The sequence below is a fragment of the Amyelois transitella genome, chromosome 26 (assembly GCF_032362555.1).
Source record: "Amyelois transitella isolate CPQ chromosome 26, ilAmyTran1.1, whole genome shotgun sequence".
NCBI classification, from domain to species: Eukaryota; Metazoa; Arthropoda; class Insecta; order Lepidoptera; family Pyralidae; genus Amyelois; species Amyelois transitella.
In genome coordinates this window covers 722,226-748,435 of record NC_083529.1, presented here as the reverse complement: position 1 = coordinate 748,435, position 26,210 = coordinate 722,226, and the positions used below count along the sequence as shown (strand labels likewise).

Here is a 26,210-nt window from a genome sequence, read left to right as displayed (position 1 = left end):
CCATCATAAAGCCTGAGCTAAACTTTGCATTTTGGTCTTTTCAAGACTGTTGGCTCAGTCTTGCCCGCATGGGATATAGACGTGACTATATGCATGTCTGTGTGTCTTGTCGGTGGAGTTAAGTGGAGCGTCCTCTATTTACCTCATTTCTCTTAAAGTTTTTTATTTGTTGGGATTTTGATACTTTTACTCTTAAATTTCTCCCGCTTAACAGAATTAAAATAACTAAACTATATATATGGACAGATAGGGAGACGGAATTTTACTACACAGCAAAATGAAGGACCAATAGTATGCCCATTGTATATACACACGCCTCACGCACAAACTCTCACCAATAAATTTCATAGATTAACTCAAGAAATGGCAAGTTTTCTGCCACTACGATGCTTCACTTTTGTTCAAGCCACCCTCTGTCCGCCTTTTTTTCTACGTCTATGAACAAAACAAAAGAAAAACAGAGTTAATTTCCTTTTTTTTTGTCTCCAGCGCGTCGGCTGCGACCTCCGAGTCGGCTCCACCAGAAGAGTCGACGAGTGCGGTGTCTGTGGTGGGGATGGGTCCTCCTGCTCCCGGCCCAGGTACCACTGGCTGGCTGCCCCCGGGTCTTTATGCTCCGCTACTTGTGGGGGGGGTGAGTGTGATAACTAAATTTTGACACACTGACAGACACATATCTGACTGATATCTTTAGTTTCTCCATTCTGTTTTTTTTTTTAATTTAAAGATCTCACTTTTACATACATACATACATATAATCACGTCTATATCCCTTGCGGGGTAGACAGAGCCAACAGTCTTGTAAAGACTGATAGGCCACGTTCAGCTATTTGGCTTTAAGATAGAATTGAGATTCAAATAGTGAGAGGAATCCCAAGTTTATAAGCCTATCCCTTAGTCGCCTTTTACGACATCCGTGGTAAAGAGATGGAGTGGTCCTATTCTTTTTTGTAATGGTGCCGGGAACCACACGGCTCACTTTTACACAATATATTTTTTTAATATATATGTAGACAGACGTGACCATATGGTATGGGATGGTCTTTACCTAACTAGGAATCAAACTAAATACCTACAAATACACACGCTAATAAAAACCGTCGCACCATAGAGGTGAAAAACCGAGAATCGATACGAATAATAATTCTTTCAACACTTACTACGCAGGCTCTGTCGTCCCAGTAAAGGGAAAAGACGTCGCTTTGTTCCAATGAAATGGATATACCCTGATTTATCAGTACGCCCCGCTAATGGTAGACGTCGATATAAATTAGAAGGCTCAGGCAATTAACTATGTCTCGAATTAATTACAATGAAACATTGTTCCGTTGGTAACTAGGTGTTGCGACGAGCGTTGCTCTGTTTGGAATTTTGGGACAATATATATACTTTAATAATCACGTCTACATCCCTTGCGGGGTAGACAGAGCCAACAGTCTTGAAAAGACTAAGCCAATGTTCAGCTGTTTGGCTTAGTGATAGAATTGAGATTCAAATAGTGACAGGTTGCTAGCCCATCAGAATACTAAGTTTATTAACCCTTAGACTTCCAAAAATTCCCGCGGGATTGAAAATTATCGGGATTTTTTGTACACTAGTTTATGGTGCCGTGTGGTACCCGAGACCAGTACAAAAAAGAATAGGACCACTCCATCTCTTTCCTATGGATGTCGTAAAAGGCGACTAAGGGATAAGCTTACACACATGGGATTCTTTTTTTAAGGCGATGGGCTAGCAACCTCTCACTACATATTTGAATCTCAATTCTGTCATTAAACCAAATAGCTGAGCGTGGCCTATCAGTCTTTTCAAGACTGTTGGCTCTGTCTACCCCACAAGGGTTATAGACATGACCATATGTATGTATATAAATTTCTCCTTTAACCCTCCAAAACAGTATTGGGACCACATGAACCCGTGTGTTTCGTTAGACATTTCAGTTGTTAATTAGACCCCAATGATAAATGCCTCTTTCGTCCACGGCAAGGTTTAACAATGCTTCGTACTTAAGAGTTGTAGGGTTAATTAAGTTTTTTGATCATTATTTATGGATAAAGTTCATTGATCAAATTTTTTGTTAAATTCTTATCTGTAAATTTTTTTAAAGTCTTTCGGGATTTTAAATTTAATGCCGAAATGTTATTATATATATAACCACACGGCACACCTCACTATAATTTCATTTCATTAAATAAATCATTGTTTCAGGTTACAAGATGTCTTTAGCGGTGTGTAGAGATCGTCTGACAGGCTCTGACGCCCCCGAAGAACTATGCGACGCGTCGAGCAAGCCCCAAGCTTCGGTCGTAAGGTGTAATACCCACCCATGCCCGTTCAAGTGAGTATTTTTTATTATGTATGTTTCTGTAATTTCTGATCGTACTTATATTTTATAAATCTTTTTATAAAAAAAAAAAAAAACGGTTATTAGTATAGATATGCAATTTATGCGTGCCGTGTGGTTCCCGGCACCAATAGAAAAAAAAATAGGGCTACTCCATCTCTTTCCCACGGATGTCGTATAAGGCGACTAAGGGATTGGTTTATAAACTTGAAAGTCTTCTTTTAGGCGATGGGCTAGCAACATGTCACTATTTGAATCTCAATTCTATCAAAAAGCCAAACAGCTGAGCGTGGCCTTTCAGTCTTTTCAAGACTGTTGGCTCTGTCTACCCCGTAAGGGATATAGACGTGATGATATGTATGTATGTATGTATGTATGTATACGATTTATAAAGGTATAGTATGATTGGCCATTTATACTCCTCGGTTGTGACTCCTCTTTTCCTCTAGATGGTACGTGGGCGAGTGGTCGTCTTGTAGCGTGAGCTGCGGTGGGGGGGTTCGAAGCCGGCGGGTCCTCTGCGCTAGGTCGGCCAATGTCACCAGAGCGGACACTTATGAACCAGGTAATAACACGACACGACACGACACGATGCGACACGACATGACACGACACGACACGACACGACACGACATGACACAACACAACACGACCCGACATGACACGATATGACACGACACGACACAACACAACACAACACGACCCGACATGACACGACATGACACGACCCGACATGACACGACACGACGCGACATAAAAAGTTAGAATAGAATAGATTAATTTTCAAAATTGGATACAAGGTATCACTTATTGACGTCACATCACTTAAATCTAATTATAACTACTACTGCTTCCAAAGCGCATGTGTAGAAGAAGCGGCGGATCAAACTACACTGCAGCAATGCAGATAGTACGTACACTACATCTATTTTTAAATTTAGTATTATCGTTGAATTAGTATTTCGTAACACAATTTTCGAACTAACTTCGAAACTGACTCTGTCTACTTTGTTCCGTATATACCTATGTATTTATTTATTTATACAGACTAATTGATTGACTAGCATACCAACCCATATAAAGAGAGGATTTCTCGAATTCCCGCGGGAACGTTAAAAAACGGCTTAACTCTAGGTCTAATAATAAAAGACAAAACTAGTGATCTATGGATATCTTCATAAAGTCAATGCTATTTAGTAATTAATATGAAAACGGTAACAGTAAAACCAACTTGATGGCTGATTGCGCTGTTAAAATAACAGCCGGCACGAACACTCATTCGAGTGTATTAATGAACCAATCCAATCTTAAGATTGAAAGTGGAAATAAATTTCTAGCAAATGTTGGAACTTGGAGTAAAATTCTCAAGTCGATTTTGTATTGTACTAGACATTTGGAATTTCATTTCTTTTGTTGCGAACGCATTCACGGCTTTTGGTGCCGTGTGGTTCCCGGCAATCTCAAGTGTATTAATGACTTTTGGCTCTGTCTACCCCGCGGAGGATATTAACGTGATTATATGTTATGTTTGTTGCGAATAGCACTACCTACTTATATAGACCAATACTTATGAGCCATTTAGCTTTTTTATCAAAAATTTAGAGTCTGGAGTAGTTCATAGGGTACCTTAATATATATATACATACACACCATCACGCCTGTTTCCCATTGGGGTAGGCAGAGACTATGGAATTCCACTTGCTGCGATCCTTACAGACCTCACCCGCTTCCTCCACACTCATTACTCTTTTCATGCATATTCGACGATTACGGATACTCCTAACATCTGCCTTTTTCAAGACATTGGGTACCTTTCTACCCGGTAAAAACTATGGATCCCGTGGGATTCGCTAAAAACAAAAAAATAATTTGTTCCTATTTTGTAAAAATCACGCCTCTTTCCCGGAGGGGTAGGCAGAGACTACCTCTCTCCACTTGCCACGATCTCTGCATACTTCCTTCGCATCATCCACATTCATAACTCTCTTCATGCAAGCTCGGCGGTTTCGGGTACTTTCGACCTGACCCTTTACCAGGACGTCCTTAATTTGATCAAGATACGTTCGTCTAGGTCTTCCCACTCCGACCTTTCCCTCCACACTCTCCTTGTATATCTGCTTAGTCAACCTGTTTTCATTCATCCTAGATAGATACTTTCAAAATCCTAATCTTTTTTGTTTTGCAACAGGATCCAGTCCAGAACCGGGATGTGTGGCGCCAGCTCCGAGGTCTACACAACCTTGCAATACCCAGGAGTGCCCCACGTGGGTCGCCGGACCCTGGTCGGGGGTAAGTAGATATACCCTGAGATTTTTATCCTTAATAATGGTTGATATAGACTTCTTCTTGCTTCTCATCAGGCGGATTGGAGGGAAATGCCCTTAAATAAATACTACATACATACATATGATCACGTCTTTATCAATTACGGGGTAGACAGAGCAGAGCCAATAGTCCCGAAAAGACTGAATGGCCACATTCAGCTGCTCGGCTTAATGATGGAATTGAGATCCAAATAGTGACAGGTTGCTAGCCCATCGCCTAAAAAAGAATCACAAGTATGTAAACCTATCCCTTAGTCGCCTTTTACGACATCCATGGGAACGAGATGGAGTGGTCCTATTCTTTTTTTTATTGGTGCCGGGAACCACACGGCACTTAAATAAATACTTTTTTTTTAATCTGTGCAATTTGTCACATAAGTATTAAATAAATACATATGTGACAAATTGCACAGATTAAAAAACAGGCTAAGCTATCGCTGTTTCGCTTTTCACAATGTCGTGAAAAGGGACAGCGAGATAAAAATGGCGTCGCACGTGCCGTGCTACAGGGACAAGCCCACAAACTTTTAACCGACTTAAAAAAAGGTGTTTCTCAGTTTGACCTGTATGTATGTATGATGATATTTCATCGCTCATTTGTTAGATGGCGCTGAATTCGCGCGGGCGTAGCTGTGGGTAAAAACGTTAGTTTTTCATAAACAAGCGAACGTGACCGATATTTAAGGGCTACAAAAACTAGAATCACGTCTTCAAATGCACATAAACTAGCTAAGATCAAAGTTGGTCTCTCAAAACGCGACAATGTTGCGCCGGAACATATAAAACTACAATGTTTAGAATTTCCAATACTCCGTCCGTAGTAAAGTTTCACACAATATCTCGGAGCCCCGAAGGCGCTCCAGATTCGACGAATGTGTGCGAATTTTGTATTTCTGTATACTTTTTCTAACTAAAACTAGATTAGGTATAGTACTGAACTAGATTTCGTCTACAGTTACTCTCCCGAGAAACACAATGTACATACATACATATAATCACGTCTATATCCCTTGCGGGGTAGACAGAGCCTACAGTCTTGCAAAGACTGATAGGCCACGTTCAGCTATTTGGCTCTAAAAGAAGAATCCCAAGTTTATAAGCCTACCCCTTAGTTGCCTTTTACGACATCCATGGAAAAGAGATGGAGTGGTCCTATTCTTTTTTGTATTTGTGCCGGGAACCACACGGCAATGTATGTACAGTAACAAGTACATATGTATGTATGTATATCTATACAGCGGAAAGTTTACTGGTAGAGAAGGCTATTAAGTTCACCAATTGTATCTTTGGGGCTCAATAAAGTTTAACATACGTACAAGCAATCACGCCTGTCTCCCATTGGGGTAGGCAGAGACTATGGATTTCCAATTGCTACGATCCCTGCTTCCTGTACCTGTCTCAATGAATCTCAATTCCATCAAAAAGCCATCCAGTTGAACGTAGCCTTCCAGTCTTTTCGAAATTGTTGGCTCTGTCTACCCCGTAAGATAAGGCGTGACACCTGTATCTGCAACTGTCACGGAAACCAAAAAAAAAAAAAATAACAAAAAATTAAAAATAAAAACCACGACACAATTTTTTTTTTAAATAGTTACGTCGTTATAGTGAGCAAACGATCCAATTATTTTCCGAGCGACTCTCCCGTTTGTTTTCTTAATTGGCAACACTGAGCTGAGACTACGCCATTTTAATTACGCTGTTTCTTACATACCGCCACTTCTGTCACCTCAGACGGCTTTATAACTCTGTGAGTGCGAAGAACTAGGCTGCATTTGAAAATGTGCCGTGTAGTTTCCGAGCCCAATAGAAAAAATAATAGGACCACTTAATTTCTTTCCCATGAATGTCGTAAAAGGCGACTAGTGGACAGGCTTATAAACTTGGGTTTTTTTTTAAGCGATGGGCTGCTAGCTTTACAGATGTACGTTGCCTTTAGTCTTTTCAAAACTGTTGACACTGTTTTTCCAGCAAATTATATAGACCTTAAGAAATCAATACGAATCCCAAGTTTATAAGCCTATCCCTTAGTCGCCTTTTGCTATATGGAAAGCTTTATCGTTATTAATCTTTAAGAGACTGTCATCCCTCATAGTCTCAAGGTTGTATCTAACCCATTACGTCATTATAATTATTCACCAAAGCAATTGTTTTATAATACTCTCTTCGCATAGAAAATAAGACGTGTGTCGTCTCCCGTTGGTGAAATAAATAAACAAACACATCACATCACATATAATCACGTCTATATCCCTTGCGGGGTAGACAGAGCCAACAGTCTTAAAAAGACTGATAGGCCACGTTCAGCTGTTTGGGTTAATGATAGAATTTTGGGTTCAAATAGTGACAGGTTGCTAGCCCATCGCTTAAAAGAAGAATCCCAAGTTTATAAGCCTACCCCTTAGTCGCCTTTTACGACATCCATGGGAAAGAGATGGAGTGGTCCTATTCTTTTTTCTGTTGGTGCCGGGAACCACACGGCACAAGATAAACAAAGTTTAACACAAACTTCAGTTAACGATAACTTGGGGTGGTCACGTGGATGTTAAGGCCCCATCGAAGCGCCGGAGGCTCCAAAAGCTAAGCCCCACGTGTAAAGTTTGCAAAACATAATAGTTTGTTAACGGTTCAGTTTGCTATAAGAGTTCAGTTGAAATATTTCGGGAGTTTTCAAGTATGTATGAGGATATTATGATACTAGGCGTTATGATGGGACTTTGTCCTCTGAGATTGTGCGAAATTATTCGAATGATTTATTTTTAGTTTTTTAAGACTGTTGGCTCTGTCTACCCCGCAAGGGATATAGACGTTAATCAGATCAGATCCCTGCTGGTGTAGACAGAGCCAATAGTCCCGAAAAGACTGAATGGCCACGTTCAGCTGTTTGGCTTAATGATATAATTGATATTCAAATACTGATAGGATGCTAGCCCATCGCTAAATAAAAGAATCCCAAGATAAAAAGCATATCCCTTAGTCACCTCTTACTCATGGACGTACCATGGGGATCTTATAAGATTATCCCTTAGTCGCCTTTTACAACACCCATGGGGAAAAGGTGGAGTGGTCCTTTTCTTTTTTGTATTAGTGCCGGGAACCACACGGCACGAATGAAGAAGAAATATTCGATTAAAATAGGGAAAGGCTAATAATACTTAAGATTCTTCTTTTAGGCGACGGGCTACCAACCTGTCACTATTCTCCCAGCAAATGATATAAACCTTAAAAAAACAAAAGGATTAAAGTAAAGTTTGTAAACCTATCCCTTAGTCGCCTTTTGCTATATGGAAAGCTATTAAGTGGTTTTATTCTAAAGTGCCGGCAACCACACGGCACATCTTCTTCATCTTAACACAAATAATGATATCGTTCTTTTGTTCCAGTGCTCAGTATATGATATCGTTCTTTTGTTCCAGTGCTCAGTATCGTGCGGGGAAGGAGTACAGGTTAGGGGGGTGGAGTGTACCCCGGCTGGAGGGGGGTGCGACCCACTCATCAGACCGGAGATCTCCAGACCCTGTTCAACTGGCATCAGCTGTCCTGTTTACAGGGAACCTGATGAAAATGAGGTATTCCATTTGTTTAGCAGCTCTGAACCCGACCACAGATTATATTAAATAAATAAATATATACGGGACAAATTACACAGATTGAGTTAGCCTCGAAGTTCGGAACTTGTGTAACGAGACACCAACTCAACGATACTATATTTTATAATAATTACTTATATACATAGATAAACATCCAAGACCCAGATCAATCAGAGAAAGTTCGTCTCTCATCATGCCCTGACCGTAATTCGAACTCGTGACCTCCGGTGTCACAGACAAGCGTATTACCGCTGCGCCACAGAGGCCGTCAAATAATCAATAAAAAAGCCGTCATATTAAACCGACATGGAAACAAGGTCTTACCATCTTTCTGCCATTTGTCCTAGTTGTATCCCAATTAGGACAGAGTCCAGGATTCGTCTTTAACCACAGACTAACTAAAATAGTACTCTTTGACCATGATCCAGTGGAGAGTAAGTCAGCTCTAGAGGGCGATTCTCATCTAACTTTCATTACCTAGTTACACAACCTACTACCTAAATTCGGGGGGTGGACTTTAGTCTCTAAAAAGGAGTCTGGGGTCCGCCTATAACCACGATCTAGGAATAAATTAACTTAAATGAAGTGACTATCATTTGACCTCGGTAATCCAGTTATACAACTTACCACAACTCTGTAAGGTGGAGTGTATCTTGACTAGAGATGGGTGCGAACCCCTTAACCGACCAGAGATCTCCAGATCTTGCGCCATTGGTATCAGCTGTTCTGCTTATAAGGAACCCTAATAAAAATGAGGTTAGGTTTTATAACCATAAATGTGCATTCCAAGCCGTGGCTAATGAAAAGATTGTCTTTCCGCGGGAACGAGGCGGATATATGTATTTTTACGGCCATGGAAACATGCCTTTAAGAACTTGCCTATCGCATGCCTGTTTATTTCATACCTTGTAGTTACTAAATTATAGAAGTTAGATATATCGTGTCGCGGACTTTTTTATAGATCTGCAAAATACCTTTATTTTTGTAATACATTGTATGTCTGTATAATCAACAGTGGATCCAGCGCACGCACGGAAAGATTTTCGGTAGCGCTTATTTTCCCGGATTACTTTATGAATGTTGAATAATCTACCTGAAAACTAATTTATTTCAAAACAAATTTATGCCTATGTCACTTTTGAAGGTCTATTCTATATCTGTGCCAAATTTTATCAAAATCGGACCAGAAGTTTTTGAGTTTATTCCACACAAACATACAAAAATACAAAAATACAAATCTTTCCTCTTTATTATTAGTGTGGATAAAGGAGTTCTAAGGTCTATTACTACTTACATTATCTATTAGTATATTCAGTTAAAATGCATAATTATGAAATTGTGATTCAGATAATGACAAATTACTAACCCATTGTCTCAAAGAATGACAGGTTTATAACAAATATTAAACACAATTTTTTCTACGAATGATTCTCGAAGTTTTTTGACAACACACTTAATCGAATCTCATTCAGATTCTTTCAGAAAAGGAATAAAAGCGAGTATCTTAATTCGATCAAAAAAGAACTTGATAACGTTTCATTTTAATCTCCCTGAACAAGCGCCAAACACATTTTGCTCAAATAAATAATGTACACCTACAAAATACGTTCCATTGTCCCCAAAATTGACAACCGCCTGGCTTTGTTAAATTTTGCATAATATTATATTCACTTTAATTATATTTTTTCCCTCGTTTTAATGGAAAATTCTTTGTTGATGTTAGTTTAACTTTGCGTGGAATGGAACAAAATTAAAAATGAAATTCCATTTTCAAGTTTGGAACGCGGTCGAGCGAGCAATATGAGTTATTCTTAGTTTTTTAATTTGTCTTTGTGAATCAAAACAGGCTAATGACATTTTAGGTTTTTTTTATGAATACATGATATACTTTATCACAAGTTTTATATAATTATATTGGCTTGCTTAGCGCAGTGGTCGGATTCTCGCCTCTGAATCAAAAGATCCCGGGTTCGATCCTTGGTCAAGTCATGATGGAAAGAACTGTTACCGTTTTGAATGTTTATGCTTTAACCCGCAGCTTCACCCGCGCGAATTTAGCGCCACCTAAAAATACAGTACAGGTCTTCGCAGATTCAATTGTGTCGCAAAAAATGCGAATTTCCAGATTACAATTTCCAAATTTCTTATATGGAAATTCGCACTGAAGCGAAGTCCCGGGTAGTTAAAACTATCGCTGTTTCACTTTCTCTAAATGACGTTAAACGACGTTATGAAAATATGGCAATATTGATTTTGTGATGTTGGCAGTACTTACGTTAATAATGAACTGTATTTTTTTTTCTTCAAAAGAAATTATAAAAAAAAAGTATCACATCTACAGGATGATATAGAAGATTTGCTTCCCGGTGTGGTGTACCATACACAGCCACTCATACAGCAGTACCCACCTCCAGGGCCCAAGACGGAGCGACTAGTGGGGGAACCTGACATACCCGTCGAAGCTACGTAAGTTTAATAATAAAACGTATTTTTTAAAAGTAAAAAAAAAATTGTAGGTTTATTTTTTAAACACATGGCCAATTATTTTTTTACGCTACATTCATATAGTTAAACATACATATATATATAGTTACGTGAATATACCCCTTGCGGGGTAGAGAGAGCCGACAGTCTAAAATAGACTGATAGGGCCACGTTCAGAATGAAATAATTTTTTTTTTATTAAAGAAACAGTATTTATGTCTGACATTTCATACAAACTCGAAACGTAAAAATTCGAAGTCAGAACTAAAAAAAAAAAATATTTTATTAATGCCAGTGTTTTTTCAATAAGCCTGTATATTAGACAGTAAGTATTATTAAAGTTTTTTACATATAATTCGTTTATTATTGTAAATGTGTTTAATGTTTATACATATAACATGGTATATGTCTGTGACAAAAAATTGTAACACAACAATAATTTAAATTACCGATTTAGCAAAAACTAGGAAATCGTTAGATTGTACTAAATGCAAATTTTTATAAATACATACATACATACAATAATACCTGTTTTCCTTTTGGATAGGCAGAGAGTAGGATTTCTGTTCCATTTATAAATACAGTAACATGATTTATAATTAATATAAATATTTTTTAGAGATAAATGCTAACGAGTACTCAAAACATACATGGTACATATTTAAAACGAGAAATAACATATTATAGGAAAAATACATTATGTAAATATAAACGGGTCTAAATGACATTGCTTAAAAATCACCTTTTAATATTATACAAATACCTAATTGGACTCGATCCGAAAAGGACTAACTCCTACTTTAAAAAGGCATATTAAATTATAATCTTTAGTCCAAATGCACATAAATATTTTATTTCGGTTCGATATAAATAAACGCGCTCTAAAACTCTGATAATATTATATCACCCTGTACATAAATTTACACTTGAAATATGAATATCCAACTACACATTCGAATAACGAATTACTTTTGATTCGAATTGTATATTATTTTTACATTTTTCTGAGGAAAATTGTGATTTATAATACTTTTTCGAAGTAGATTATTATATTTCTGTAAATTCATTTCTTTTTCTAAAAAAGTTTACATCATCTTCGTGCCGTGTGGTTCCCGACGCTTTTTTAGAATAGGATCACTCCATCTCTTTTTTTTCGGTGGGTAGCAGTGAAACAAAAAGTTGTAGTTTTTAGCCTCTCTGTAATTTTAATATTTTAAAAATCTAATTTATTCAAATTTTATTATAATTTATATGAACATTATTGTCAAATAACATAGTCTACCTGCCAGTTGTTAAGTTTCCTCTCAAATAAGAACACATAATGGAATCGATTCAAAAATCTATAAACGACATGATGACACTGTTCAACTCAAAAATGGAGGACTTCCAGTGCAGTTTACAGCAAGCTAATCCATCACCTAACGTCACTTCATTGGCCACGGACTTTGCTGACTTTAGGAGCTTCATTGGTGTCACAATGGGATCACTGCAGAAACAAGTTGCCTTGCTCTCACAGCAGCAGGAGCAATTTGAGATGAACTTCCGGCGTAACATGCTGCTTCTTCATGGTATGTCTGAGGGCTCAAATGAAGATCTTATTCCAGAAATTGTGCACATGGCAAATTCCAAATTAAAGATAGCCAATTTCTCAGAGGCTAATATTGCACGTTGCTATCGCTTGGGACGTTCTGCTGTTGGTGGGAAACCGAGGCCAATTCTGATTGAATTTCTCAACATTTCATATAAGGATAAATTCTGGCATGCTAAGACAGTACTTAAAGGCTCTGGATTGACCCTCTCAGAATATTTGACCAAGATCAGGCACCAAGCATTCATGGCAGCTCGTCAACACTTTGGTGTAAATAAATGTTGGACTCGAGATGGTTGCGTGTTGGTTATCGGGCGTGATGGTTCCAGACATCGCGTTTGCACAATTGAAGATGTCAACAGGCTTCGAGGTAACTTCCAAACAGAGGTCTTGAGCGAGAAGCCTACTGCAGAAGTGGTGCCGGCGGGTGGCATACCAGCGACAAAGCCTGCGGTGGTGCCTGCAGCTTCGGCGGTCGTCGGGGGCTCGTCGTCGCGTCCGAAACGTGTCGTTGTCAAGAAGTAGTTTCCGTCGGAATGTAACATCGGTTCTTACGAAGTGATTTCTAATAACTACCTTCTTACTTTTTATTATATTTTGTTTTTAATTTATGAGTCAAATGCGGTAGTTGTTGTAGTATATGTCAGATTTGTTTACTTTTGCTTGCGTTGTCTAACTGTCATGAGTCTGTCATCTGTCGTCACTTGACATTGACAGTAACTCTTTTATTTTTAATTTTTTTTTTTTTTTTAAATATCATCTTTTCGAGATGTTACGATATTTTGTCTCATTTATTAATTATGTTCTTTCTTCTCTAAGACTAGTCTGCTGGCGGGTGGTTCTAAATTGGTTATTGCTAATTTAGCAAATAACTATATATTATATTTTATATTATTTTATTATTATAGCACTTTATTATTATTTTATTCTCATATATATAGGTATATATACAAATAATTTATTATGTGTAGTACAAATGATAGTATTAATTCTATCACTCTTCCACTTAACGAGACTATTGATGGGTATTTTTCTGATGTGCCTAAAAACTTTAACGTAATTCATATTAACGCACAAAGCATACCAGGTCATTATCCTGATCTGTTGACCTGTTTTGACAGCAAACATGTACATGCCATATTAGTTTCTGAATCTTGGTTTAAATCTTGTCATCCTTCCACCTCTTACTCCTTACCGGGATTCCAACTCATTCGCAATGATCGCCCTGATAAGGGTGGTGGTGGTGTTGCCATCTACTTAAGATCTTATATCCCTTTTAATATTATTCGTGCGTCTCAAGTTACTGACTCCTCTCTTGAAGCCGAGTATCTCTTTATTGAAATCACTCTTTCACACACTCCTGTTCTCCTTGGTGTTTTCTATAGTTCTTCTTCAAATATTAATTATTTCTCTAGCCTTGAAACTACCTTAGAAGACATCATGCCCTCCTATATGCACACAATTATACTAGGTGACTTCAACACATGCTTAGTCAAAGGTGATAACCGTGCAAATTCCTTATCATCCATTACTGATGCTTGCAATTTGACCATTCTTCCACTCCTTCCTACGCATCATTTTCCCGGTCGCGTTCCTTCTCTTCTCGATCTCATTCTTGTGTCCTCTCCTGATCTTGTATCCAAACATGGTCAATGCAATGCAGATATTTTCTCCTACCATGACCTTTTATATCTTTCTATCAAAATTAAACCTCCGAAACCAAAATCCAAAATTCTTCTGCAGCGTAATTTTAATGCTATTGACCTTGATATGTTGCGTCATGATGCCATACAAAGTAATTGGGATTCAGTGTTTGAAACTGACTCGGTCAATGATCAAGTTAATAAATTTAATGACCTAGTTATAGGCATTTACAACAAACACGCTCCTATTCGACCTGTTAGGGTGAAGCACTTTCCTGCTCCATGGTTGACAGATAGCATTAGGGCTTGTATTGCTAAAAAACACGCTGCTAAGACTAGGTTTAAGTCTGATCCAGTCGGATATCGTGACAAATATATAGAAGTTCGTAACGTTTGTAACAAGATGTGTAGGGAGGCCCAACGCCGTCACATTCACAAGACTGTTCAAAATGGTGATCCAGGCAGAGTCTGGAGGTATTTAAAATCTTTGGGAGTAGGAAAGAGAAACCACAGTGTTTCCAAATCTCTTAATATTAATGGCCTCAATAGGCTCAATTTCTCTTCTTCTTGTGATTTTGGTGGCAATGATAAAAGTTCCATATTAAACCACCTCAATTCTTTTCCACCTCCCGATTATCCTCCTTTTACGTTTAACCTAGTTACCGAATGTGATGTTCAAAAGTGCGTCCTTGCTGTAACCTCGAATGCTGTTGGGGCTGATGAGATGAGCCGTAAAATGGTTCTGCCCATACTTGACATTATCCTCCCCACTTTAACACAAATGTTCAATAACTCCCTTTCCACTGGTTGTTTTCCCTCTATTTGGAAAAATGCGTTTATTACTCCTTTACCCAAAAAACCCACTCCATCGTCCTTTTCCGATTACCGTCCTATATCTGTTCTACCATTTTTGTCAAAAATCCTTGAACGTTTAGTTCAGTCACAATTAAATCATTTTCTTCGACAAAATCACATCCTTAATCCCTCCCAATCAGGATTTCGTGCAGGGCACAGTACCACCTCTGCACTTATCACTATCGGTGACGACATACGACTTGCCATGGACAATTCGCAGTTGACCATCCTCACGTTGCTTGATTTTACAAATGCATTCAATACTGTCGATCATGATGTTCTACTCAGTTTGATGCGCACTGTGAACATATCTCCATCGGCAATTATTTGGTTTAGTTCGTACCTCAGTGGTCGTCAGCAGTGCATCCGTATTGATGATGATCTATCATCATGGTGTCACATCTCGGCTGGGGTACCTCAAGGCGGTGTGCTCTCTCCTTTATTGTTCGCACTTTTTATTAACCGTATCACTGATAACCTTCGGTCTTCCTACCATCTTTATGCGGATGATCTGCAAATTTATTGTCACTCTCCATTAGCTGATTTACCTTCCGCGATTTCCTCTATTAATGGTGATTTGATGCGAATATCTGACTGGAGCAGATCTTTTGGAATTAAGGTGAATCCATCTAAAACGCAGGCAATCATAATCGGTAGCCCTTATTTTGTTTCTCGTATTGATTGGAGTTTAATGCCTCCTCTTAATTTTGATAATGTGGTAATTCCTTTTAGTGACAAGGTGAAAAATTTGGGTTTAATATTCGACAACACTTTGTCATGGTCGCATCATATTAATGACGTGAGCAGGAAAATGTTCTTTGCATTCAGCTCGCTTAGAAGGTTACGTAATTTCCTACCTGTTGATACTAAAATTGCGCTGACACAATCTCTTCTTCTCCCCCTCCTTGATTACGCTGATACTGCTTATCTCGACGTCACTGAGGAACAGTTAAACAAACTCGAGCGTCTTCAAAATCTTTCTATTCGTTTCATATTTGGGCTTCGCAAATATGATCACGTTTCTTCTTTCCGTTCGCAGCTGAAGTGGCTTCCTATCCGACTCCGTCGCAATTTGCATATTGTGACAATGCTCTATTCGGTCTTATTTAATCCTTTTTCTCCATCTTATTTGAAGGAGCGCTTCAATTTTTATAGCGATGCCCAAGGCGCCACCCGCAGTCTGCGTAGCACGGTTACCCTACGACTAAGACTACCGACATCCAGCACCAATTTTTACTCCCACTCTTTTACTGTACAAGCTGTCCGTCTATGGAATGCTCTCCCTGTCGATATCAGGAAAGCCCAGACTATTAATAGTTTCAGAAATCTCGTTAAGTCTCATTATCTTTCTACTCTATCCTAAGTATATGTTATTATTATATGTATTTATCTGTATTTATGCGTATTTGTATGTATTTATATGTATTATATATAGATATATATTCTGTATGTATGTATATATATATAATATATTTTATTAGTAGTATGTATCTTATTATGTTCAAACATTTATTTATCTTGTTCTGCGCCAACGCCGATCTCCTGTTTGGTTTCCTTCCACCCAAAGGTTGACTGGAAGAGATTGCTTTAGCGATAAGTCCGCCTTTGTACCATATACTATATCTGCTTTGTGTTGTTTTGTATGTTTTCTCTTATGGTGCAATAAAGAGTTTTATCTATCTATCTATCTATCTATCTCTTTCCCATGGATGTCATTATTATAAATACATACATACATGCATATAATCACGTCTATATCTCATATAAAGTGACAGGTTGCTAGCCCATCGCCTAAACGAAGAATCCCAAATTTATAAGCCTATCCCTTAGTCGCCTTTTACGACATCCATGGGAAAGAGATGGAATGGTCCTATTCTTTTTTCTATTAGTGCCGGGAACTAATATAAAAATCATATAAAATAATAATATATGTAATATAAAAATCAAATCAGTTCGTCACAAAATACTTCAAATATTGTTTATGCACTGTGATTGTTTAATAGTAAATTAAAAACGACGAAACTTTTTGGGAAAATTTTGTCAGTGCTTCTTGCATTTCGCTTGGCTAGACTTGGCAAGGGTGCTTCTGTGCCTTCAGATTAAATACTCTCGCAAAAAATTAAAGAAAATAAAAAAAACACATACTGTTACTAAAACTGAATTTAGTGAATGAAATGTATTTAATGTGTTCCTAAATTGAAAACATTTATATTTCGTGTCAATAATCAATGCCTATTGAAGGATTTGAATAGAAAAAATATATATTTAAATTGGATACGTTTAAATAACACAATTATGGACCCAAATTGTACGATATTTGTAAATGTATTTAACGTCGCTTTGATATACATATATAAAAACTTTGAAAAACCAATAGTTAAAGAATAATATTATGTTTTATACATTTTTTAAAATGCCTCCTTTTCCAAAAATGTTTCTTTCAAATAAATCGTTTACTGTCAATGCGTGCTTTTAAGTGTGAACTGTACCACAACAATAACTTTGGTCATATTTTACGTTAAATTTGTCCATATTGGAAAGTATGAAAATTTTTAAAGGTGCATCACAAATAATGCTTTTATAAATGTTCGTTATATTAATATGGTGCATAGAATTCAGAATAATATAAGACTATAGAACTGACAAACATATACTAAGGGATTAATGCGAGTTCTACTCGATCATACGTGTCGCGCTAGAAACGCGAATTTGTATGTGGTTTGATCAGAGCCAAAATGGTAACACTATGAAACTAATACATACATATATGTATACCATCACGCCTGGTTCCCGTCGGGGTAGGCAGAGACTATGGATTTCCTCTTTCAATTTAGTAGCACCAATGCTATTCCACAAAATTCGCGTATACTTCTCGTTTGAACGAGTACTTGCATCAACCTGACTTATAAATGTGTCGTTTCAATTTATGGTTCTATAAACCCCATAACATTTTGACTTAGGTGACAATTTATCTATTAAATATCGTATTTAACATTTATTGGCATTGTTGGTTTACAACTGCGCAAAAAGAAATGCTTGCGTTACAATACGTATCATTTCCAAAGTTACAAATACATTTTAACGGCACTTCTATCGTTTTATTTCATTATGAATTCTATGCTTATAATTGTAATTATGAATCGTTGTGTCCTATTTTCAAAACGGGCTTTTTATATAGCTACATCTAATATTATAGAAATGTCATTGTTTTTTTTTTGTCAAAAGCTCAGAGTATTTTGTTCTTGTTTCTTTCAGCAATTACAAAATATTCTTTGCGTGTGGCTGGTTGTATGTAAGGTATTGTACTGTCTGCGATTAACGTTTTCAATTCAGATATTTTCGATTGAGATACATCACACATTTTTCTTACAATGAATGACATCCCCTCATCACACTCGCTTAGATTCGAACCTGTTTACGGGGTGGTGATTGATTTTTTTTAATATTTTTTCTTCAATTTACATGATAATTATGAGCGACGTCGAATATAATAACATTGACAAATATATATATTTAAATTGAAGTAAGTATGATTACAATCGAATTAAAATATGCATATTATTACATTGAAATATGTACTATTATTACCGATATAGCAAACAAAATATAACACAGAATAACATACAATATTAAATTTGTTGTTAATACAAATTATTCTAAGTGGAAAGTGAGTTGTATTATGTAACTTTTACATTTGCAAAATATCTTAATAAGTAATTGTGAAATGTAAATACCTAACTATTATAACAATCATTTTAAGGAAATACATCAATACAAAGTGGTTTTAGATTGTAAAAAAAATTACCTACAATCATCTTTAAAAGTCACCACCCTGTTTTTTGTGAACCTTCAGTTTCGTAGTGATAACTTTGTGGCATTTTTGTACAAAATATTTTTTTGTGACTTTACATTAGATCACAAACCTGAATGTACTTGACCTATCAAAATAGCTTAGCTATGTGTTAACCTTACTATGACAGATTGAGTAGATGATGCCCTTCCAAGATTAAAGCCAAAATTTGTATGCACATACCCTTATCATGAAAACCTTCAAATCATTTGCTCACATCTCATCTGTCACTTACTTTTTCAACTTTATGCACTGCACAATAAAGTTTAAACCTCCTTGCACATATTGAACACAGAGATTGTCTTGCATTATTTCGTTTCGCTTCGACACACTTTTCAAACACTTTGATATATCTACATTTCTGGCAGACACACATACACGGGCTAACGTTATTACTCTGAGAAATTCTAGGCGAAATTTTAATGATTCTGTGTCTTCAGTTTCACAGGTGAAAGGCATAATTGGTGATATACTAAACAAAGAAACACTGGTGCACATACTTCTACATAAACCAGCCTCAGATTCTAAAACTGTATAAGATTCATACTATTTAGTACCCGCCCGCATGTACCTTAAAGCTCATGTGTGGATTTTTGATAGTATTCTTAGTATAGATAAATTTGTTTCAATACTGGAAGTATTTGTGATAAATGATAAATTTTTCCTAATAGTTACATCAAGGATGATGAGTGGGGCCCGTGCAGCGTGACGTGTGGTGAAGGATGGAGGAAAAAAGAAGTCCATTGCAAGATCTTTCTAGAATTTAGCAGAACAATAGCGAAACTACCTGATAGTAAATGCATGGGGCCCAAGCCGGCAGAGGAGACGGAGAGATGTGTGATGGAGCCATGTTCTATGGCCTATGGGACATCCTTTGGTGACTCTAGTGCCCCGTCTTATAACGGTGGTGATAGGTAAGTGGACAGTTTACTATATCTTAATAATAACATTTCTTAATTTCTACATTTTAATATTAAAAATTTGTTAATGTGAAAATAGTTAAATTCAAATATTTTTTTCATTCATATAATCACTTCTATGTCCCTCGCGGGGTAGACAGAACCAGCAGTCTTGAAAGACTGACAGGCCACGTTCAGCTGTTAGGCTTAGTGATAGAATTGTGATCCAAATATTGACAGGTTGCTAGCACATCGCCTATATGAAGAATCCCAAGTTTATAAGTTCCTTTTTTGCCTTTTACGACATCCGTAAAAACACGGCACTTCAAACACTAATAATTTATATATCGCAATTTATGACTCTTTTATAGAGTTGTTCTATAACCCCGTTTTCAATTGCCTCTTGAACAACTGCATTCAATTTGATTTTCAATAATTCTTCTTCGCCTGGCACTTTTGTTAGATTAACTTCTTCACTTACATTAGCTCCATTCAATATTGCATCTTCTTCCGGCGTCAAAAAGACAATTTTCAAATCAATCATAGCTATCAAAAGTCCGTACTGTTTTGCCACTTCTAAATCATTTTCAAAATCCTTGGCGGGATAAACAGTATTGATATCTGTTTCAAATGCAATTAGTGTTGATTTCAATTTTTCATAATAATCAGTTTTTAATGTCTCAAAGAATTCAGATCTAAATTGTGGGCTGGTGCATAGATACAAAAAGTGAATAATATCAGTAACTGGACTTGAATGCCGAACTGTTTGGAAATCTAGAAAACACACTGCAGTTGCTTCATTTTCCTGAAATACATAAAAAAGAATAAGTTAAAAATTAGAGCGTCTGTAATTAGAATAGAATAGATTTATTTTCAAAATTGGATACAAGTTACCACTCATTGACGTCACATAACTAAAATCTGGTCATAACTACTACCAAATCGCATGTGTAAAAAAAACTACACTGCATCATTTTCACCGGACGTCAATGTACGAATATAGATTTTTTAAATCTAAATCGTGGACGAAAGCACATAGTCTACATTTAAAAAAAATGTGAATAAGTATAAAATTAATGATTTCAATGCGATTTGGACAGTAAATTGGTATATATTTACGTTTATGTGATGAAATACTATTTACATACATACATACATAAGATTCCGTTCTCCATTAATCTCCAAATGCGTCTCTTAAAGTACCCTTCACCCTTTCTAAAGAATATTATTATATTATAAAGAATATATAGAACAGAACTTAAACTATAGAGAAATTCAGTACAAGGGCACTACTTATTTCAAGAGAAATTTCTTCCAGCAGGCCCACGACAGGAAAGTGTAAAGAAAAGCATTGGTTTGTGTGCATAATTAAAAAAAAGATAAAGAATATTTTTGATAGATTACAATTCTCTAAGTGAAACTATTGTCAAAACTCTATTGAGAAATATGAAATTACCTCAAATTTAAATAGCATGTTATTAATCCAGCAGTCACCGTGACAAAATACGCTATGTTCATGGGGTTTTGTAAAACCTCTTAATATATCCAATAACTTAGATCCGATCACACCAAGAGATTTTCTTGCATCATCATCTGTCACCAAATTCAAAGATGCATCATAGGAATCTTGAAAATAACTTCTCAATTTACTTTTATTCAAGAATTTATCTTGAAATATAATATCCTCGAATTGTTCCTTCAGCTTGCAAAATTTTTCAGGGTAACGCTGTTCAAAAACATACGACAAGGCGTGTAGCTTTGCAAGTTCAGTGATAACTAACTTCACTGTCTTATAATTTAATTCGTCAAAGTTTTTAAGTGTACTGTTCGAAAGCCAGCCTTCGTGTTGCAAATCTTCCAGTATCAAAACTTCTTTTCCATTTTCATCACACGATAATACACATTCAGGCAAAACTACTTTATCATCTAACACCTTCGCTTGAATTTCATTGAAAATTGGAATTATATCTTTATAAACACTAGCTTCTCTTTTATGTAGTTCATGAAATATCTCCCGTTTCCCTGTGTTCACTAAAGTCTTTACTACAACCGTAAATTTGTTATCTTCGTCAACATTATCTCTCACAATAACTCTGAACGTATTTGCAATATAACTTTCACCTTTACCACCAATAGAATCAACATGATAATTAAAATCATCTATTCCTTTAATCTTAGCAACATCTTTTAGTACTGAATGCAATTCTATACAATTAAATTCATCGGGCTCACTGATATTAACGTCTAAAGACATGTTTGTCGGAAATCAATTTGCTGTCAAGGGGATAGCGTTAAAAGTGATATTTCAAGTGTCGCTGATAAGATAATAGTGTCCGATATTTGAGCTACGTCATCGATAGGTATTCGGAAACGATTTATCATTTCGTATCGATGTTCCAAAACCAATGAACCAAAATAATTAATACGAGCTGACTATATTATAGTGTGAGTTAAATCTTGAAACTAAATTAACAAACATATAGTTACGCCTATAACAGTCTTGAAAAGACTTAAAGGCGACGTTCAGCTGTATGGCTTTATGATAAATAAATAAATAAATAAAATATTCTTTATTGCAGTAATCTTGGTTACAATAATTATGCAAGGTCTGATGGAATTGAGATCCACCTACACACACATACAGACACAAACACACACGCACACAGTCACACACACACAATACGTCCCCGTTCTCTCTCTTTAGAGTTGTAATTCACATGGACATGTTCTGACAAGACCTGACTCACCCAATCCAGGATCCATGGCCAAAGACAAAGGTACCCCGGGCTTCTCTCCAGAGCGGTGAGGATGCAACCGGGACTAAAGCCAGGAGGAAAGAAAAGACTATAGACTATATTTATAAAAAAATAAATTTATTTTTATACAAATATCCAATACGAACGTATTATTTGTTTCCACAAATAACGAATTCACAAAAGCAAATGTAATTACGTTTGTTTAGGCTTAAATTAATATTATATCTACCGTGTGCGTGAAACACAAATATTTTGTTTTAGGTAGGTAGTTACCAGAAATTTATGTTTGAATCATTCGGATATGATGTCAGTCTATATCCATTTGTTCAAAATTATAGTATTTTTAATATTGGCATGATAATAACTTATGTCATAAATTAAGGCAGAAGGTCCTTTAAGTATGGACTAAATAGATTGACCGACCCTATATATATACATACATACATATACTAAGTCACGTCTATATCCCTTGCGGGGTAGACAGAGCTAACAGTCTTGAAAAGACTGATAGGCCACGTTCAAATTTTTGATTTGGTGTTAGAATTAAGATTCAAATAGTGACAGGTTGCTAGCCCATCGCCGTAAAGAAGAATCCTAAATTTATATACCTATCCCTAAGTCGCCTTTTACGAACTCCATGGGAAAGAGAAGGAGTGGTCCTTTTCTTTATTTATTGATGCCTGATTGAACCACACGGCACATATTCATATATTCCGAGTATTAAGTCGTTTATTGCATTCAGCAGGTCTCTCATATACGGTACGTCGAGCAACATTCGAGTGGCCCCAGGGTCCCCAGGGAAGTCATACTCCTGGAAGGAGAAGGGTTACACCAGCTGCAGCGCCTCGTGTCTCAGCGGCGTCCAGGTGAGTTCATTTTGAATGAATGAATGAATGATTTATTTGAAACTAGCGGACCCGACAGACTTCGTTCTGTCAAAAAGATTTGTAATATGACAGTTTTTTGTTCCTATTAGACCTACATTGCTTAGACAACAGTGAACTTGGATAAAGAAAAGAACTGTTTTTAAGGTTTTTCAGGCAATTGTTTGGTATTTTTTTCGCCGTAAAAACCATCCTTGAGCTTCGACGAATATTAAAAAAAAAAGAATTGGCCAAATTGGTCCAGGCGTTCTTGAGTTATGCGCTTACCAACACATTTAGCGATTCATTTTTATATTATAGATAACTCAAAGTACACAAGCTTCTCAAATACATAATAACACAGTGACTTGCCGCTTTTTAATGAATTATCTATTTCCTTTATTGTTTGCCGGTTGACTGGAAGAGATCCCTTCATGGGATAAGTCCGCCATTGCAAGTGATTTGTTTCTTTTATAACTGTGTATTTACTATTTTCTTGTTACTGTGTAAATTGCTATGCAATAAAGATATAACAAACAAACAAACATAACATAAATAAAATTGAACGCAACTCTAAGCAGATATTAGATTATGGATATTAGTTTAAAAAAACAAATAGGGTTGGTGCCGTGCGGTTCCCAGTACCAATGGAAGAAAGAATGGGAGTGGGACCACCTTCTCTTTCTTAAGTACTAGTGACCCGCCCCGACTTCGCACGGATAGCGTTAATAGAGCTAAATTCTCCTCAGAAAAGACTCTTTCCCAAATTTCAAACAGGAACAAAATTAGGCAACAACTTTCCGAGATACGAACAGACAGAGCAAAGAGGAAGACTTTATTATGTAGTGATATAAAAAATAAATAATGACAATCAGTGTCATTAAAATAAAATGCCCATTGTTAAGTAACCTATCAGTCATTTCAAGACTGTTAGCTGCGTCTACTCCGCAAGGCATATTGACATGATTGTATGTGTGTATGTATGTTTTTTTCTTTAGGAGCTGATCATCCAATGCGTTCGTGATGAAGACGGTAAAAATGCATCACCCTATATGTGCGATCCACTCACCAAGCCCGAGAATAGAGTTCGGACTTGCAACGATCACCCTTGCCCGCCCAGGTCAGTAAATATGTATTCTCACTTATATATCACTACTAGCTGTCCCGGCAAACTTGGTTTTGCCATATAAGTAATTTCCAGTTAAAAAAAATGTTAAGGGTGGACAACCCTTAACACTTAGGGGTACGAAAAATATTAGCCGATTCTCAGACCTACTGAATATGCATGCAAAATTTGGTTAAAATCGTTTCGGAGGAGTACGGAGACAAACATTGTGACACGAGAATTTTATATATAAGATATACATATGTATGTATATACGGGACATATTACACAGATTCAGTTACCCTGACGTGATTGGAAGCAACCTTCTTCCAACGCCAAGATTACAAGCCTATCCCTAAGTCGTCTTTTACGACATCCATTGGGACGAGATGACGTTTAAGTGACATTATACATATGGTCACGTCTACATCACTTGCGGGGTAGACAAAGCCAACAGGCTTGAAAAGGCTGAATGGCCACGTTCAGCCATTTATCTTAATGATAGAATTGAGATTCAAATAGTGACAGGTTGCTAGCCCATCGCCTAAAAAAAATCCCAAGTTTGTAAGCCTATCCCTTAGTCGCCTTTTACGACATCCATGGGAAAGAGATGGAGTGGTCCTATTCTTTTTTGTATTGGTACCGGAAACCACACGGGACAGATATAGCTTTAAAAATGGCGTCGCGCGTGCCATACTAAGTTAGTTGAATTGAGTGAGTCAGGTTTTTACACGAAGCGACTCCCGTCTGATCTCCGCAACCTTTGCAGGGTAATGTAACCAGTAGTAGATCGATCATGGTCACACATCCAGTTAGGTACCTAAATAAGCTGGTTTTCCGTATTAATAGTGAACAACATTGTAAGAACGTAAAATAAATTACAATTAACACTCATTAACACACTGCCTGTATACGCTGTTATGAAAATCTCAGACCGCAAAGAATAATTAAACATTACGGCTCATTTACACGGCTTTAGTAACTAGTGCTATGTTTTAGTTACGATCAAGTTGAAAATATGCTTTTGCCTATTAAGTATGTAACAGGCCATACATTTTCACAGCATGTTAATTAACAAATATAATACAAAAAGAATTGGACTACTCCATCTCTTTCCCACGGATGTCGTGAAAGGCGACTTAAGGATTGGCTTATAAACTTGGGAAGGAATAGCTGAACGTAGGCCACGTTCAGCTGTTTGTATTAATTATAGAATTGAGATTCAAATACTGACAGGTTGTCACTATTTGAATCTCAATTCTATCATTAACGAGCCCATCGCCTAAAAGAAGAATCCCAAGTTTATAAGCCAATCCTTTAGTCGCCTTTTACAACATCCGTGGGAAAGAGATGGAGAAGTCCTATTCTTTTTGTATTCTATTTGTTAATTGACATGCTGTGAAAATATATGGCCTGTAACCTACTTAGTAGGCAAAAGCATATTTTCAGTCTCAGTCAAGACTGTTGGCTCTTTCTACCCCGCAAGGGATATAGACGTGATGATATGTATATATTTATATTAATTAACCTGTCTTTAGTTAGCCTGGGGTCGATAGTTTTTAATCTAATCGGGAATTCTAGACATTTTTTTATTTTATTTTTATAGAAGATTTCAGTGTGTGTGACCCAAAATCTGCCTGGTTTTAAGCAAGACAAAGCCTAAGGTATTACACGAAAACTCAAATAATGCCTCAAATAAATTCACACTTGCTTTGAAAAAAAAAGCAACATAGTTTTTACTGTATATAACAGAGTTTTTTATAATTTAGCGGACGTACTTTTCTTTCGTCGGCGTTAAAAAATCTGTGGTTTTACAATATTTATTATGCCACACGAAACTTTCAAAAGTAGGTCTTGCTTAGCTCCAAACTTTAGTCTAACTACGAGGCGAGACGTATAATATTAATATTAT

The 26,210-nt window shown here is 36.7% G+C and overlaps 2 protein-coding genes across 2 annotated transcripts in view; one reads left to right on the top strand and one right to left on the bottom strand.

The window, feature by feature from the left end:
* The window catches only part of LOC106131721 (protein madd-4), a 319,633-nt gene that overhangs the window by 271,068 nt on the left and 22,355 nt on the right, over positions 1-26,210 (top strand). The window contains exons 7-15 of the mRNA XM_060951743.1: positions 490-634; positions 2,209-2,338; positions 2,794-2,909; positions 4,533-4,633; positions 8,082-8,234; positions 10,597-10,721; positions 19,347-19,589; positions 23,073-23,196; positions 24,192-24,313. Of these exons, the coding sequence (XP_060807726.1) occupies positions 490-634; positions 2,209-2,338; positions 2,794-2,909; positions 4,533-4,633; positions 8,082-8,234; positions 10,597-10,721; positions 19,347-19,589; positions 23,073-23,196; positions 24,192-24,313 (1,259 nt within the window). The remainder of the gene's footprint in view (positions 1-489; positions 635-2,208; positions 2,339-2,793; positions 2,910-4,532; positions 4,634-8,081; positions 8,235-10,596; positions 10,722-19,346; positions 19,590-23,072; positions 23,197-24,191; positions 24,314-26,210) is intronic.
* LOC106131732 (uncharacterized) lies at positions 17,255-21,882 on the bottom strand. The gene is made up of 2 exons (XM_013330917.2): positions 21,031-21,882; positions 17,255-20,379 (listed from the first exon to the last, which is right to left on the bottom strand). Exons 1-2 carry the CDS (start codon positions 21,826-21,828, stop codon positions 19,915-19,917), a joined length of 1,263 nt encoding a protein of 420 aa, XP_013186371.1. The 5' UTR covers positions 21,829-21,882; the 3' UTR covers positions 17,255-19,914.